Source organism: Odocoileus virginianus, chromosome 16 (genome assembly GCF_023699985.2).
Source record: "Odocoileus virginianus isolate 20LAN1187 ecotype Illinois chromosome 16, Ovbor_1.2, whole genome shotgun sequence".
NCBI classification, from domain to species: Eukaryota; Metazoa; Chordata; class Mammalia; order Artiodactyla; family Cervidae; genus Odocoileus; species Odocoileus virginianus.
The window spans coordinates 41,730,659-41,747,014 of NC_069689.1; the positions used below are offsets into that span (position 1 = coordinate 41,730,659).

The window sequence follows — 16,356 nt, forward strand, 5'->3', positions numbered from 1 at the left end:
TCAAAGTACTTCCCAGCAAGCCACTTTTCCATGCAGAATCTCAGCAGTGCACTGAAGGGGTTCAGTCGATTTAGAACGACGTGTGCGAAGGACCGGTTGCTCAGCAGACCATCTCGCGCCTTCGCCAGGGCGCCTAGGTGGGGACGTTCTGGGAGGTCTGGGAGCGCAGAAAACCACAATGCGGTGTTGAAATGCCAGGGAGAGTGCATCCCATCGGGACTTCTAAACCAAGGGGTCTTTCTGAACGCAGGATCTTTCTAGCCAAGGGGTGCCGATTCTAGGACCCTCTCTTAGTCTCCCGGCGGGATCCCAGAGCTTCCCCGCCCCCTTCCCGGCCTCATGCTCCGGGTCCATTCAAACCTTTCTTGGCCTCGCGCATTGTTGAGCGTGTAATTGGGGGAACTCCTCCCCTCCCAGGCCGCCTCGGAGGCGCTGCCCGCCCGAGGAGCGGCCGCCTCCCCGCCCCACCCCCGAGCGCGGCGGCCGCGCGACCGGCGTAGAGCCCACCGCCCGGCATCTGCGCGCGGCGCGGCTCTCGCTTCGGGCGCGGTGGGCGCCGCGGGGCCGCGGGTATCCGGGCCGCGAACAGCCCGCGCCCGCCAGCCCGCTGCGCAGACCCCGCGCCGGGGCGCAGGCGGGGCCGGCGTCCCGCGTGGGCCCCGCGGAGGCGCGCGCAGACCCGCCGGCCGTCGGGGGCGCGGCCGCTGCCCGAGTCCGCACTTGTCCCGCCGCAGAGGCCCGGCGCCGTCGGAGGCAGCAAGGGCCAGGAGAAGCCGCGGAGCGGAGGCCCGCGCCCCGCAGGGAGCCTCGCTCGGCCTGGGGCCGCCGACCCCGCGCCCCCTTCCGCGGCGGCATGGCCCCGAAGCTGCTGCTGCTCCTCTGCCTGCTCTCCGGCTTGCACGCGCGGTGAGTGGTGCCCGGGGTGCGGAGCCTGGCGGGCGGGCGGCGGCGCGCTCTCCGTCGGTCCCCAGTGCCCGGCGCGCCCGGCCATCGTCGTCTGGGCTGCGGCGTCTTCCACCGGGGCCGAGCGGGCTGGAGACGGGGAGTCGCAGGCTCTTTACTTGTCCCGTCTTCCTCGGCCACGGCCGTCTGCCTCTCCGGGCTAGGCGACCGCAGCCTTCTCTGCAGCCTAAAGCGCAGGGACTCCGAGACTAATGGGCTCTTCTGAACCTTGTAAGGTCTGGTGGGTTTAAGGGATTTCGAAGATCAGCATCACTGGGGGAAGCCGGTGTCTACCTCTTTATCTCGCTCCTCCCCCTCCCCCAAGTGTTTCAGGGTTCCGCGCGCGCCCCCGGGCGCGCGAACACACACACACACACACACACACACACACACACACACACACGCAGAGATACATACCAACATTCTGTATGTCACACACACACACACATCAACGTTCTGTATCATATCCCTCCTTGAAATCTCCCGGGACCTGGGAGTCAGGTTTCCGAGCGGCCGAGTTTAAACCGGTCTTTATGAGGAGTAGCAGGACTGAAGGCAGACGGAGGAGGTTGGGGGCATGGTGGGCCCTGCTTCTCGGAAAGGATTCCCCTCCCAGGTTCTGCGAGCACATGCACGCTGCACATAAGCACCCCTTCCGTATGAGCCATTTTCACACGCAGCAGCATGCACGAACCTACCCAAATGAAGCAAGCATACTGAAGTTGATAATGAGGTTTCTACCCAATGCCTGTGGGAAATTACCTTACCATGGACACCCTTACCCTTCCTCCCAGTACACCAGCCAGCTGATGGGACCTTAAAAATAATTCAGGAAGGGGTGAAGATGGCTCATGAGGATGGAAGGACAGTGGGACCAGAAGGGTTAAACCCTGTTGCTGTAAATATAAATGGAGATTCTGGGTTTGGTTCCTTTAATTCTGTCTCGGACTCGATCTCTGATCAAGAGCCTAGAGACTGCCCTGTGCTTTAAAAATTAGAGCAGCTCCCTTCCTTCTGCTCCCCTCACGACCCCAAAAATCTCCAAGCACCTCGACGCTCCAAACACTTTTGATACCCTCTTCGTTTCCTAGGTTGGGGGCTAGAGAGCCTTCCTATGGGTCATAAGCTCTGCAGGTGTCAGCGTGCAGTGCTGGGAGGTCTTGCATGTTCATTCAGATTCGTGAAGTACTGAGGAACTTGTTCAGTTGTGCCTGACTTTTGTGACTCCATGGACGGTAGCCCACTAGGCTCTGTCTGTCCATGGGATTTCCCAGGCGGATATATTAGAGTGGGTTGCCATTTTCTTCTCCATGGGATCTTCCAGAACCAGGGATTGAACCTGCATCTCTTTCATTGGCAGGCGGGTTCCTTACTACTGAGCCACTGAGGGAAGCCCCCTGAGGGGCTAGGAAGGCACATTAACAAATCCTACAAGACATGAATTTGGAAAGGTCATAGTTCTCCCTCCCTCCCTTTGACAGACTGTGAGGAAGAAAGTCCTGTTCTTCCCTGCCACAAACTGCTGGTCTTTGCAAAGAGTTGAGAGTAAGAAAGGCGGATTGTATGTGCTGGGGAAGGCAGACTCTGTAACCTTTCTCAACCAGGCAGCACACTCCTTGGTCCTTCAACTGAAGTTTCTTCCTGTCGAAGGAATGAGCTGGGAAGGAAATGGAAGTGTGCTCCCCGAGGCTGACCCCGCTTGGATGTATCTCTGTTTAGAAACAAACAACACCGGGCATAATGTAGATGTCCCAGGTCATATCTCGATCTGAGGTTATGTCTAATTGAATTTCCTACTGCTACTGACTGGATGAAGTGACCTGCAGTTGAGGGTTAGAAAACCAGCTGTTTTGATCTGTAGATACTTAACGTGTTAGAAGGAAATCTGCTTATTGTTCTCATTACTTTATGTGCTTAGTAGGAAGATACCTGGATGTCTGACTTGAAGCACTCAGGTGTCTAGGGGTTCCTGGGTATTCTTTGTCATTCCATTTTGCCACGGATGATGTAACAACTTTAATATATTCTTTGTCTGGGTTGATTCCATGGCCTTGATAATAGAAGTTGCAAATCAGTTGAAAATAATCCAAGTTTTAAACTAATTTTATTGCTATATGCCTCTTCTTTGAAAGTATCTTTGCTCTTTGCATGGGTTACAGACATGTGAAGTAATCCAGTGTCCAGCATCGCCTTTCAAGCGTTAGTCCCTCAGTCGTGTCTGACTGTTTGTGACCCCTTGGACTATGGCCCACTATTCTCCTCTTGTCTGTGGAATTCTCCAGGCAAGAAACTGGAGCGGGTTGCCATTCCCTTTTCCAGGGGATCTCCAGCCCACGGATCGAACCTGTGTCTCCCACATTGCAGGCTGATTCTTTACTATCTGAGCCACCAGGGAAGCCCTCACCTTTTAAAACCGTTATTAATTCTGAGAGAGTTCTCGATTGTGCTCTGGCCTGCCTTTCTGGTGTTGAAAAGCCCTAGAGAAGGTTCTGACAGTTGTGCTCTGTGGTGATAGGTTGGCAGCTCTGTGGAGAGCAAAGCACCCCATTCTGACACCCTTGGAAGAACTTACTCTACATTAAAAACACGAAGTCACACCTGGGACTTAGTGACACCGTAAGTGAATGCCTTAGTGCTGCCCGAAGTTTAGGAGCTCCTTTTTATGTTTATGGATACATCCAGCTTTGTCTCTGCCCTTGCAGTCGAAGAGAAGTTGTAAGACGTGAAAATACCATCTGAGGGCTGAACTGTAAGTATATCGCAGATTTGTTTTTAAGAAAAAGCTAGTGATGGCATTTAGGATCCAACAATCCTGATAACAGAACACTCATGAATATTATATATGACCCACTTGGAATTTAGAAAAGCAGAACATTTTTGTTTTATTCATATTTTGGTGAGTCCTTGAGATGAGGTTGGGTTCTCTACAAAGGGAAGCTTTTCTGTAGGGCTGGTGGTCTGGCCCTAGTGCTGGGAAGCTTTGATTTCCTTCTCTGAAGTCCTGCACAACCTGATGAGGCTTCAGGATTGGGGGGAGCCCAGTGTTGGCCCAGAGCCTCTCAGCCTGTGCCTGCCTGCTCTCCCCCCAGCCCAGCCACAGAGCTGCAGGTGCCCCGTTTCACCTTCTGAAGGGGGAGGTGCTGAAGAAGCTGTTGCTGTTGTTCTTTTCTCTGTCTCCCCCTTCACCTACCCTGAACCAGGAAGCTTACGCAATTTCAGGAAAACACTCATCACCACTTCACCGCTAGAGGGAGAATTAGTCTCATTATAATACCTGTTATTGAAGTAGCTCAAAGTATTTTTCAGAAACTACTGCTGTGCATAGAGAGAACTGGCGCAGAGTTAGTGTGCTTCTGTGTACATATGAGTGTTGGGGCAAGAGAAGATACAGAGCTTGGAAAGCATGGTCTGGTCTGTACTAGTAAGCTCTCTCTGGGGGAGGGGGGGGAGGGAGGAGAGAGACCCCAGAGGGGCAGAGGACTGCACTGGGGGCGAGTTGGAAGGAGTCCTGAGGATGCCACATGAGATCCTGCCCAGGTGAGCTGTCCCCCTGCCCACAGTGCCCGAGTGCCTTTGCTGTGGACTGAGTTGCCAGGCCTGTGGGCAGTGGTTGGCTCCCAGCAATCCATGTCCTTCCTCAATTCACTTCTTTTTTCCCCCCAATTTATTTATTTATTTATCATTTATTTTTATTAGTTGGAGGCTAATTACTTTACAATATTGTAGTGGTTTTTGCCATACATTGACATGAATCAGCCATGGATTTACATGTGTTCCCCATCCCTATCCCCCCTCCCACCTCCCTCCCCATCCCATCCCTCTGGGTCTTCCCAGTGCACCAGCCCTGAGCGCTTGTCTCATGCATCCAACCTGGGCTGGTGGTCTGTTTCACCCTTGATAATAGACTTGTTTCAATGCTCTTCTCTCAGATCATCCCACCCTTGCCTTCTCCCACGGAGTCCAAAAGTCTGTTCTGTACATCTGTCTCTTTTTCTGTTTTACATATAGGGTTATTGTTACCATCTTTTAAAATTCCATATATATGCATTGGTATACTGTATTGGTCTTTATCTTTCTGGCTTACTTCACTCTGTATAATGGGCTCCAGTTTCATGCATCTCATTAGAACTGATTCAAGCGAATTCTTTTTAATGGCTGAGTAATATTCCATTGTGTATATGTACCATAGCTTCCTTATCCATTCGTCTCCTGATGGGCAGCTAGGTTGCTTCCATGTCCTGGCAATTATAAACAGTGCTGTGATGAACATTGGGGTGCACGTGTCTCTTTCAGATCTAGTTTTCTCGGTGTGTATGCCCAGCAGTGGGATTGCTGGGTCATATGGCAGTTCTGTTTTCAGTTTTTTAAGAAATCTCCACACTGTTTTCCATAGTGGCTGTACTAGTTTGCATTCCGACCAACAGTGTAAGAGGGTTCCCTATTCTCCACACCCTCTCCAGCATTTATTGTTTGTAGACTTTTGGATAGCAGCCATCCTGACTGGCGTGTAATGGTACCTTGTTGTGGTTTTGATTTGCATTTCTCTGATAATGAGTGATGCTCAACCCACTTCTTTTAAAGATGATAAAATTAATATTTGTGATAAATAAAATATTCTTCTGTAACATTTTAGATTTGATAATATTATTTATAAAAGTAAAGTCTTACCAGTAATTAAATGAAGCATATCACTTCTTGAATATCAGTCCCACATTTTTTAGGTTCCTATTGATGGTGAATATTCAATGCAAAAAATCCATGGCAACTTATAGTTCCTATGGATGATATATATATTCTAAGCTTTCTGTCAAGAAACAGAATTATAGTTTAATATTGTTATTATCATTTAGTCACTGAGTTGTGTCCAATTCTTTGTGACCACATGAACTTTAACCTACCAGGCTCCTCTGTCTGTGGGATTTTTCCAGGCAAGAGTACTGGAGTGGGTTGTCATTTCCTTCTCCAGGGGATCTTAGCCAAGGGAAAAGTTAAATGAATTCAGTCTTCAAGAAATATGCCATATACTATTATCAAAACTTCATGTACATGTATATATTCATACAGAGCTTGGCTGATACTGCTCTGATCTATGTTAAAGCTAGTTAACACTCATTAAAAGAGTCATGTACATACCATGTGACATATACATAAGATTTTACAGATGTTATATATTATAGTTATGTTATAATATTATTATATTATGTTGTTGTTGTTTAGTTGCTAAGTTGTATCCAACTCCTTTACAACCCCATGAACTGTAGCCCACCAGGCTCTTCTGTCCATGGGATTCCCCAGGCAAGAATACTGGAATGAGTTGCCATTTCCATCTCCAGGGGATCTTCTTAACCCAGGGATCCAACCTGTGTCTTCTGCATTAGAAGGAAGGTTCTTTACTACTGTACTAAAAATTTACATCCAGACATCCTGGAGCATAAAGTCAAGAGGGCCTCAGGAAGCATTACTACAAACAAAGCTAGTGGAGGTGATAGAATTCCAGCTGAACTATTTCAAATCCTAAAAGGTGATGCTGTTAAAGTGCTGCACTCAATATGCCACCAAATTTGGAAAACCTAGCACAGGATTGGAAAAGGTCAGTTTTCATTCCAATCCCAAAGAAGGGCAATACCAAATAATGTTCAAACTATTGCACAGTTGTACTCATTTCACATGGTAGCAAGGTAATGTTCAAAATCCTCCAAGCTAGGCTTCAACAGTACGAGAACTGGTAACAGATATACAAGCTGAATTTAGAAAAGGCAGAGGAACCAGAGATCAAATTGCGAACATCCATTGGATCATAAAAAAGCAAGAGAATTCCAGAAAAACATCTGCTTCATTGACTATGCTAAAGTCTTCTGACTGTGGGTCACAACAAACTATGGAAAATTCTTAAAGTGATGGGAATGCCATAGCACCTTACTTGTCTCCTGAGAAACCTGTATGCAGGTCAAGAAGCAACAATCAGAACCGGATCTGGAAAAACAGACTGGTCAAAACTGGGAAGGAGTACATCAAGGCTGTACATTGTCACCCTGCTTATTTAACTTATATGCAGTGTGTGTGTGTGTCTGTGTTAGTTGCTCAGCCACATCTGACTCTTTGTGACCCCATGGACTGCAGCCCATCAGGCTCCTCTGTCCCTAGAATTCTCCAGGCAAGAATATTGGAGTGGGTTGCCATTTCCTTCTCCAGTATGCAGAGTACATCATGTGAAACACCAAGCTGGATGAATCTCAAACTGGAATCAAGATTGCTGGGAGAAATATCAGTAACCTCAGATATGTAGATGATACCACCCAAATGGCAGAAAGTGAAAAGGAACTAAGGAGCCTTTTGATGAAGGTGAAAGCAGAGAGTGTAAAAGCTGGCTTAAAAAATCAGTGTGCAAAAAACAAGGATCATGGCATCCAGTCCCATCACTTCATGGCAAATAGATGGGAAGAAAAAGGAAACAGTGACAGATTTTATTTTCTTGGGCTCCAAAATCACTGCAGATGGTGACTGCAGCCATTAAATTAAAAACTGCTTGCTTTTGGGAAGAAAAGCTATGACCAACCTAGACAGCATATTAGAAAGCAGAGATGTCACTTTGCCAACAAAGGTTCGTGTAGTCAAAGATATGGTTTCTCCAGTAGTCATGTGTGGATTGAAGGGCTGAACTATAAAGAAGGCTGAGAGCGGAAGAATTCATGCTTTTGAACAGGGCAGTGGAGAAGACTCTTGAGAGTCCCTTGGACTGCAAGGAGCTCAAACCAGTCAATCCTAAAGGAGATCAACCCCGAATGTTCATTGGAGACTTTGGCCATCTGATGCGAAGAGCTGATTCTTTGGGAAAGGCCCCGATGTTGGGAAAGATTGTGAGCAGTAGGAGAAGGGGGTGACAGTGTATGAGGTGGTTGGATGGAATCATCAACTCAATGGACATGAGTTTGAACAAACTCCATGAGACAGTGAAGGACATAGAAGCCTGGTGTGGTGCAGTCCATGGAGTCACAGATAGTTGGATTGGACACGACTGAGCGAGTAAACAATGACAAAAATTAACATAAAAACACATGTCCCAGAAGCCAACTCCCTTGTGAGGTTGTTGCCATTTTGGCTTCCATCTGGAAAGCTAAACAGAAATGAGCTTATACTTAATCAGGACAAATAAACCTCAATGCAATTTTCTATTTTGTTATCTTTTGTGAAGGAAGATGTGTTATTATGGTGCACACACTGACAAGCCACGAAGGAAGAAGTTTGCTTGTTTTATTTGTGTGACAGGCTTTTTTGCATTGGTAAATGGCAGGCCCCCTGGAAGCGCTACTTTGGAGGAGACTCTCCTCTTTTCAGGCCCAAATTGCTGTGCTGCTGAGATGGCCTCACTCACTAAAGAAACTACCTTGGCATTTTGAGACCTTTCCATTCAAGTACACCTGGGAGAGGTGGCTGTCAGGCTCAGCCCTGCTTGGGGCAGATTCTGATGCTCAGCATTCTTTTGGATTCATCTATCAAAGGGCCAAATGCTAAAGACATGCTAGAAAGATTTTAATTTTTGTAATACCAGACCACCTTACCTGCCTCCTGAGAAACCTGTACGTAGGTCAAGAAGCAACAGTTAGAAAAGGACATGGAACAATGGACTGGTTCAAAATATTAAGAAAGGAATGCATCAAGGCTGTATGTTGTCAACCTACTTATTTAACTTATATGCAGAGTACATCATGAGAGATGCCAAATTGGATGAAGCATAAGCTGGAATCAAGATTGCCCAGAGAAAGATCAGTAACCTCAGACATGCAGATGACACCACCCTTGTGGCAGAAAGAGAAGAGGAGCTAAAGAGCCTCTTGATGAAGGCAAAAGAGGAGAGTGAAAAATCTGGGTTAAAACTCAACATTCAAAAAAACACAGATCATGGCATCACTGCATGGAAAATAGATGAGGAGACAATGGAAACAGTGAGAGACTTTATTTTCCTGGGCCCGAAGTTACTGCAGGTGGTGACTGTAGCCATGAAATTGAAAGACACTTGCTCCTTGGAAGAAAAGCTGTGACAAACCTAGACAGCATATAAAAAAGCAGAGACATTACTTTGCCAACAAAGGTCCATATAGTCAAGGCTATGGTTTTCCCAGTAGTCATGTATAGATGTGAGAGTTGGATCATAAAGAAGGCTGAGTGCCAAAGAATTGATGCTTTTGAACTGTGATGTTGAAGACTTTTGAGATTGCCTTGGACTGCAAAGAGATCCAACCAATTCATCCTAAAGGAAATCAATCCTTAATATGATGCTGAAGTTGAGGCCCACCTGATGTGAAGAGCTGACTCATTGGAAAAGACCCTGATGCTGGGAAGATTGAAGGCAGGAGGAGAAGGGGATGACAGAGGATGAGATGGTTGGATGGCATCACTGACTCAATGGACATGAGTTTGAGCAAGCTCCAGGAGATGGTGAAGGACAGGAAGCCTGGCCTGCTGCAGTCCATTGGGTCACAAACAGTCGGACACGACTGAGTGGCTGAACAGTAACAACAAGCCTGCTCTGCATGAGGTTAATCAGTTTGTGTGGTAGAGGTATGTGAAATCACCAGAGGGTACTTACCAACCAGTATCTCTTCCTTGGCACCCCACATGGGTGCCAGCCAAGCATATCACCTCCTTATGTCCCTGTGTCTGCCTAGACCAAAGGTGCTCCATGAGAAGCACAGAGTCAGACTCAACTATTTTCAATGAATGCATTCTGCAAAAGCTGTTCACCTTAAGCTAAAATGAGGTCTTGGCAACGAGAAGTGGAAGCTGTGAGCTGTTTTTGCCTTGATCTTCAGAAGATCTCAAGGTTGATACGAGGAAGCCTGACTCTCTGCTCGTTGGCCTTCATGAATTAGATTACTTATTATGATGTCTGTGATTTAACATGGACTTGGAATTTTTTTTATGACATTTAATGAAAGCATCATGTTATGTTAATAGCACTGACATTTTTATTGGATTCTTTTTGTGTGTTTTGTTTTACTTGTGAGATTTTAGGGGTAGTTTTTTGAATGGGCTGAGTGTACTGGGGATTTTCTACCTATTTCAGTGGTGCTTGGGCAGGCCAAAGCTTAAGACATTTCCTGTCATCATTGCTACAACTTACATGTCACACTTTGTGCTGTAATTACAGGACCAGGAAGGTGGAAGAAGATGAATATGAAGATTCATCATCAAACCAAAAGTGGGTGTTGGCTCCGAAATCTCAAGACACAGATGTGACTCTTATTCTCAACAAGTTGCTAAGAGAATATGATAAGAAGCTGAGGCCAGATATTGGAAGTGAGTGTCGATGCTTGCTATTTTAGTAGGAAACACAGTGTGATATGCTTTTTAAGTTTTTATATTAAATAATTATGAATTTGTAGGAAGTTGCAAAGTTAGTACAGAGCACGCAATTTGTGGGCATCAGACTCAGAGCTGACTTTGGCAGAGTGTGTGTACACGGCTCCACTGTCTTGTCACATGTGGGTCTGGGTAATGATACTATAACTGAGATGCAGAACGGTCTCATCACCATGAAGTTTCCCTTCCTGCTATCGCTTCAGAGTCATATCTGTTTCACTCCTCCAAAATTTCTAATGTGTCAACCACTAATTTAGTCTTTTCTATAGTTTTGTCATTTTGAGAATGGTGCATACCTGCAGTTGTTTAGCACATGACCTTTTGAGATTGGCTTTTCTTTCCTCAGCAAAGTGATTTTGGGATCCATTCAAGTTGTTGCATGTATCAGTAGTTTTTTTACTTATTGCTAAGTAATCTTCCATGCTATGGATGGACCTTGGTTTGGTTATTCCCAGTTTTTTTCTATTAGAAATAAAATGACTGTGTGTATTAGTAAGCACACAGTTTTTTTCCCCCCTGATCTATGTATTACTTTTTTACTTCCAATGTATATTTTGAAATATAAACTCTATGAATTTTAATATAGTTGAACATAATGATCTTTCCTTTAAAATGTTATCTGCACTGATAACATGAAAATATTTTCTTATGCTTCAGAAGCTTTATTGTTTATTTTTTTTAATTTATTTATTTTATTTGGAGGCTTATTTCTTCACAATATTGTAGTGGTTTTGCCATACATTCACATGAATCAGTCATGGGTGTACATGTGTTCCCCATCCTGACCCACCCACCTCCCTCCCCATCCCATCCCTCTGGGTCATCCCAGTGAACCAGCCCTGAGCATCCTGTCTCATGCATCGAACCTGGACTGGTGATCTGTTTCACATATGATAATATACATGTTTCAATGCTATCCTTTCAAATCATTCCACCCTCACCTTCTCCCACAGAGTCCAAAAGACTGTTCTATACATGTGTGTCTCTTTCGCTTTCTTGCATATGGGGTTATCATTGCCATCTTTCTAAATTCCATATATATGCCTTAGTATACTGTATTGCTGTTTGTCTTTCTGGCTTACTTCACTCTGTATAATAGGCTCCAGTTTCATCCACCTCATTAGAACTGATTCAAATACATTCTTTTTAATGGCAGAGTAATATTCCATGGTGTATATGTACCACTGCTTCCTCATCCATTCGTCTGCTGATGGGCATCTAGGTTGCTTCCATGTCCTGGCTATTATAAACAGTGCTGCGATGAACATTGGGGTGCATGTGTCTCTTTCAGATCTGGTTTCCTCGGTCTGTATGCCCAGAAGTGGAATTGCTGGGTCATATGGCAGTTCTATTTCCAGATTTTTAAGGAATCTCCACACTGTTTTCCATAGTGGCTGTACTAGTTTTCATTCCCACCAATAGTGTAAGAGGTTTCCCTTTTCTCCACACCCTCTCCAGCATTTATTGTTTGTAGACTTTTGGATAGCAGCCATTCTGACCAGCGTGAGATGGTACCTCACTGTGGTTTTGATTTGCATTTCTCTGATAATGAGTGATGTTGAGCATCTTTTCATGTGTTTGTTAGCCATCTGTATGTCTTCTTTGGAGAAATGTCTGTTTAGATCTTTGGCCCATTTTTTGATTGGGTTGTTTATTTTTCTGGAATTGAGCTGCCCGAGTTGCTTGTATATTTTGAGATTAATTCTTTGTCAGTTGCTTCATTTGCTATTATTTTCTCCCATTCTGAAGGCTGTCTTTTCACCTTGCTTATAGTTTCCTCTGTTGTGCAAAAGCTTTTAAGTTTCATTAGGTCCCATTTGTTTATTTTTGCTTTTATTTCCATTACTCTGGGAGGTGGGTCATAGAGGATCCTGCTGTGATTCATGTCGGAGAGTGTTCTGCCTATGTTTTCCTCTAGGAGTTTTATAGTTTCTGGTCTTATGTTTATATCTTTAATCCATTTTGAGTTTAGTTTTGTGTATGGTGTTAGAAAGTGTTCTAGTTTCATTCTTTTACAAGTGGTTGACCAGTTTTCCCAGCACCACTTGTTAAAGAGATTGTCTTTTCTCCATTGCATATTCTTGCCTCCTTTGTCAACGATAAGGTGTCCATAGGTGGATGAATTTATCTCTGGGCTTTCTATTTTGTTCCATTGATCTATATTTCTGTCTTTGTGCCAGTACCATACTGTCTTGATGACTGTAGCTTTGTAATATAGTCTGAAATCAGGCAGGTTGATTCCTCCAGTTCCATTCTTTTTTCTCAAGTTTGCTTTGGCTATTTGAGGTGTTTTGCATTTCCATACAAATTGTGAAATTATTTATTCTAGTTTTGTGAAAAATACTGTTGGTAATTTGATAGGGATTGCATTAAATCTATAGATTACTTTGTATAGTATACTCATTTTCACAATATTGATTCTTCCAATCCATGAACATGGTATATTTCTCCATCTATTTGTGTCCTCTTTGATTTCTTTCATCAGTGTTGTATAGTTTTCTATGTATAGGTCTTTTGTTTCTTTAGGTAGATATATTCCTAAGTATTTTATGTTTTTCATTGCAATGGTGAATGGAGTTGTTTCCTTAATTTCTCTTTATGTTTTCTCATTGTTAGTGTATAGGAATGCAAGGGATTTCTGTGTGTTAATTTTATATCCTGCAACTTTACTATATTCATTGATTAGCTCTAGTAATTTTCTGGTGGAGTCTTTAGGGTTTTCTATGTAGAGGATTATGTCATCTGCAAACACTGAGAGTTTTACTTCTTCTTTTCCAATCTGGATTCCTTTTATTTCTTTTTCTTCTCTGATTGCTGTGGCAAAAACTTCTAAAACTATGTTGAATAGTAGTTGTGAGAGTGGGCACCCTTGTCTTGTTCCTGACTTTAAGGGAAATGCTTTTAGTTTTTCACCATTGAGGATAATGTTTGCTGTGGGTTTGTCATATATAGCTTTTATTATATTGAGGTATGTTCCTTCTATTCCTGGTATTTGTGTGGATGTAAGGTTTTATTCTCTGGTATAAATGCCCAGGAATATTATTGCCAGGTCCTGTGATACATATTGTTTTTTTTTTTTAAAGAAGCTGTCAAACTCTTTTCCAAAGTTTATATACCATTTTCTATCCCACCATCAAGGTGTGAGAGGTCTAGTTTCTCTGTATCTTCACCAGCAGTCGGTACTGTCACAGTTTTTTGTTTTAGCTACTCAACTATGTGTATGTCCAATAGGTTGATATTGCCTTGTTGTCTTAATTTACATTTTCCTGATTGTTAGTGGTATTGAATTCTCTTTATGTGCTTATTTGCCAGTAGTATATCTTCTTCATCCAAATGTTTCCTCATATTAGTTGCTGCATTAAAAATTTGGAGTATTTTGCTTTATTTATTTTTTCTCCTGCCTTGTTAAGAGTTCTTCCTACAGTCTAGATATGATTCCTTTGCCAGATGAAGTTTTCAGATTTTTTCCCCTCTTTGTATGCTTTTTTTTTCATCCTTTTAGTAGGATCTTTCAAAGAGGAAAAGTGTTTAATATTGAGGAAGTCCAATTTATTGATTTTCTTTTTACTTTTTATGAAATATACTTTTTTGTCTGTGTGGCAGGTATTTTTTTGATTTACTGTTAATTGTAGGATAACTGCTTTACAGCACCGTGTTGGTTTCTGCCATACGTCAGCATGAATCAGCCACAGGTGTACGTATATGCCCTCCCTCTTGAACCTCCCTCCCACCTCCCACCCCATCCTGCACTCCAGGCTGTCAGAAACAGTGCTGCAATGAACATGGGGATATATATGTCTTTTTCAATTATGATTTCCTCAGGGAACATACCAAATAGTGGGCTTTTTGGGTCATATGGTAGTTTTAATCCTAGTTTTTAAAGGAATTTCTATACTGTTCTCCATAGTAGCTACATCAATTTACATTCCTGCCAACAATGGGAATGTATACTTTTAGAGTAATGTCTAAGAGCTCTTCATAAATCCCTAGCTTCTAACGATTTTTTCCTATATTCTTATAAAAGTTTTAATATGTGTTTAACATTTAATTCATTTTCAGCTTTGAATTAATTGTTATAGAAAATCTCTGTGTGTGTGTGGTTTATAGCTAAGTTTGTTTCTTTTCCTTTTGCTTATGAATATCTAGTTACTTTATTATCACTTGTTGAAAAAAAACTATCCTTCCTCTTCGAATTATGTTTGCACATTTGTCAGAAGTCAGTTGGCTCAACTTCTATGGGCTGTTTCTGGTCTCTAGTTTCTTCTGTTTATCTGTGTGTCTATCATTGTGTCAACCTGCAGTCTTGATTATTGCAGCTATGTGTGATAAGTCTTGAAATTGGGTGGAATTAATTGAGTCACTTTAGTTTTAAAAATTATTTTAGTACATATTTTCTATACTTTAGAGCTGTCTTATCTATAAGTGCAAAAAAATATCTCGTGCTATGCCTTTATATCAGTTTGGGAAGAATTGACATCTTTATTATGTTGAGTATTTTAATCCATAAACATGGTATATCTTTCCATTTATTTAGATCTTCTTTATTTTTTTACATTCAGTGTTTTGCAGTTTTTAGTATACAAGTTCTGAAAATATTTTGTTAGATTTTCACCTAAGTGTTTCACAGTGTTTGAGTGCTTGTAAATGGTACTATATTTTAATATTTATTTTTCCCTGTGTTCATTGATAGTATACAGAAATATGGTTACCTTATATAAGTTAATGTTGTGTCCTCTGACTTGCTAAACTCACCAATTTTAGAAAATTTTTTTGATAGGTTCCTTAAGAATTTTTGTGTACATCATCATGTCATCTGCAAATGAGACCTATTTCTTGCTTTCCAATCTGTATGCCTCTTATTACTGTTCTTATTGCCTTATGCCACTGGCTAGCACTTCCAATGCTACAGGAATAGTGGTAGTGTGAGTGGACATCTTGCTTTGTTCCAGATCTTAGAGGAAAAGTATTCAGTCTTCACTATTAAGTGTGATGTTAGCTAGATATATTTTATGTACATTCTTCACTAAGTTGAGAAAGTTCTATCTATTTCTAATTTTCTGAAATAATTTTTAAAATCAGGAATGGGTGTTGAACTTTGCCAAATACATTTTCTGCATTAATTGATACACAATGTGCTTTTTTTTTTTTTTTTTAGGGCAGTTAATACAGCAAGTCTCCGTACCTATGAACAAGTTCCATTCTGAGAGTGTGTTCATAAGCCCAAGTTGTTCATAAGTACAGCAGTGTTAGCCTAGGTTCCCAACTAAACACAATTGGCTATATAGTACTGTAGTGCAATAGGTTTATAATACTTTCACACAAATAGTACATAAAAAACAAACACACGCACACAAATAAAACAATTTTAATCTTACAGTACAGTACCTTGAAAATCACAGTAGTTCAGTACAACAGGTGGCATACAGGCCATGACATCGAGTGAACAGGCAAGAAAGCATTACTGACTGGCAGAGAGTGAGAAGGGAGGAGATTGTAGAACTGAAAGAGCATTAGCAATAGAAGATGGAAGGCAGGCTGCAGTTGCACATATGCCTAATGTTGATGGAATACACACTTGAATTTTTGAAAGTTCGCAGTTTGAAGGTTTATAGGTAGGGGTCTTGCTTGCTGTATGGTGAATTACATGGTCTCAGATATTGAACCAGCTTTGCATCCCTAGGATAAACCCCACCTAGTTATCATGTTTAATAATAAATCTTTTTTTTTTAAAAACTCTATATGTTGTTGTATTCTATTTGCTAGTCCTTTATAATCCTTTTAACATCGTGGGACCTACAGTAATATTCCTTGCTTCATTTCTGATACTGGTAATGTGTGTTGTCATTTTTTTCATTGTCATCCTGGAGGTTGGAGGTTGGTTGGAGGTTGGTTCCACTCATCTTTTTGAAGAACCAACTTTTGTTTCATTCTTTTTCTGTATTATTTTTCTATTTTCAGTTTTATTACATTTTGCTTTTTGTCTTTATTATTTACTTTCTTCTTGTTGCTTGGATTTATTTTGTTCTTCTTCTTTGAGGTAGCATTTAGAGTCTC

General features: G+C 42.5%; 1 protein-coding gene across 1 annotated transcript in view; it reads left to right on the plus strand.

Annotated features, from left to right (window-relative positions):
- The first annotated feature begins 467 nt into the window (after nt 1-467).
- The window catches only part of GABRG3 (gamma-aminobutyric acid type A receptor subunit gamma3), an 833,077-nt gene continuing 817,188 nt past the window's right edge, over nt 468-16,356 (plus strand). The window contains exons 1-2 of the mRNA XM_070478123.1: nt 468-906; nt 10,091-10,239. Of these exons, the coding sequence (XP_070334224.1) occupies nt 854-906; nt 10,091-10,239 (202 nt within the window). The 5' untranslated portion in view covers nt 468-853. The remainder of the gene's footprint in view (nt 907-10,090; nt 10,240-16,356) is intronic.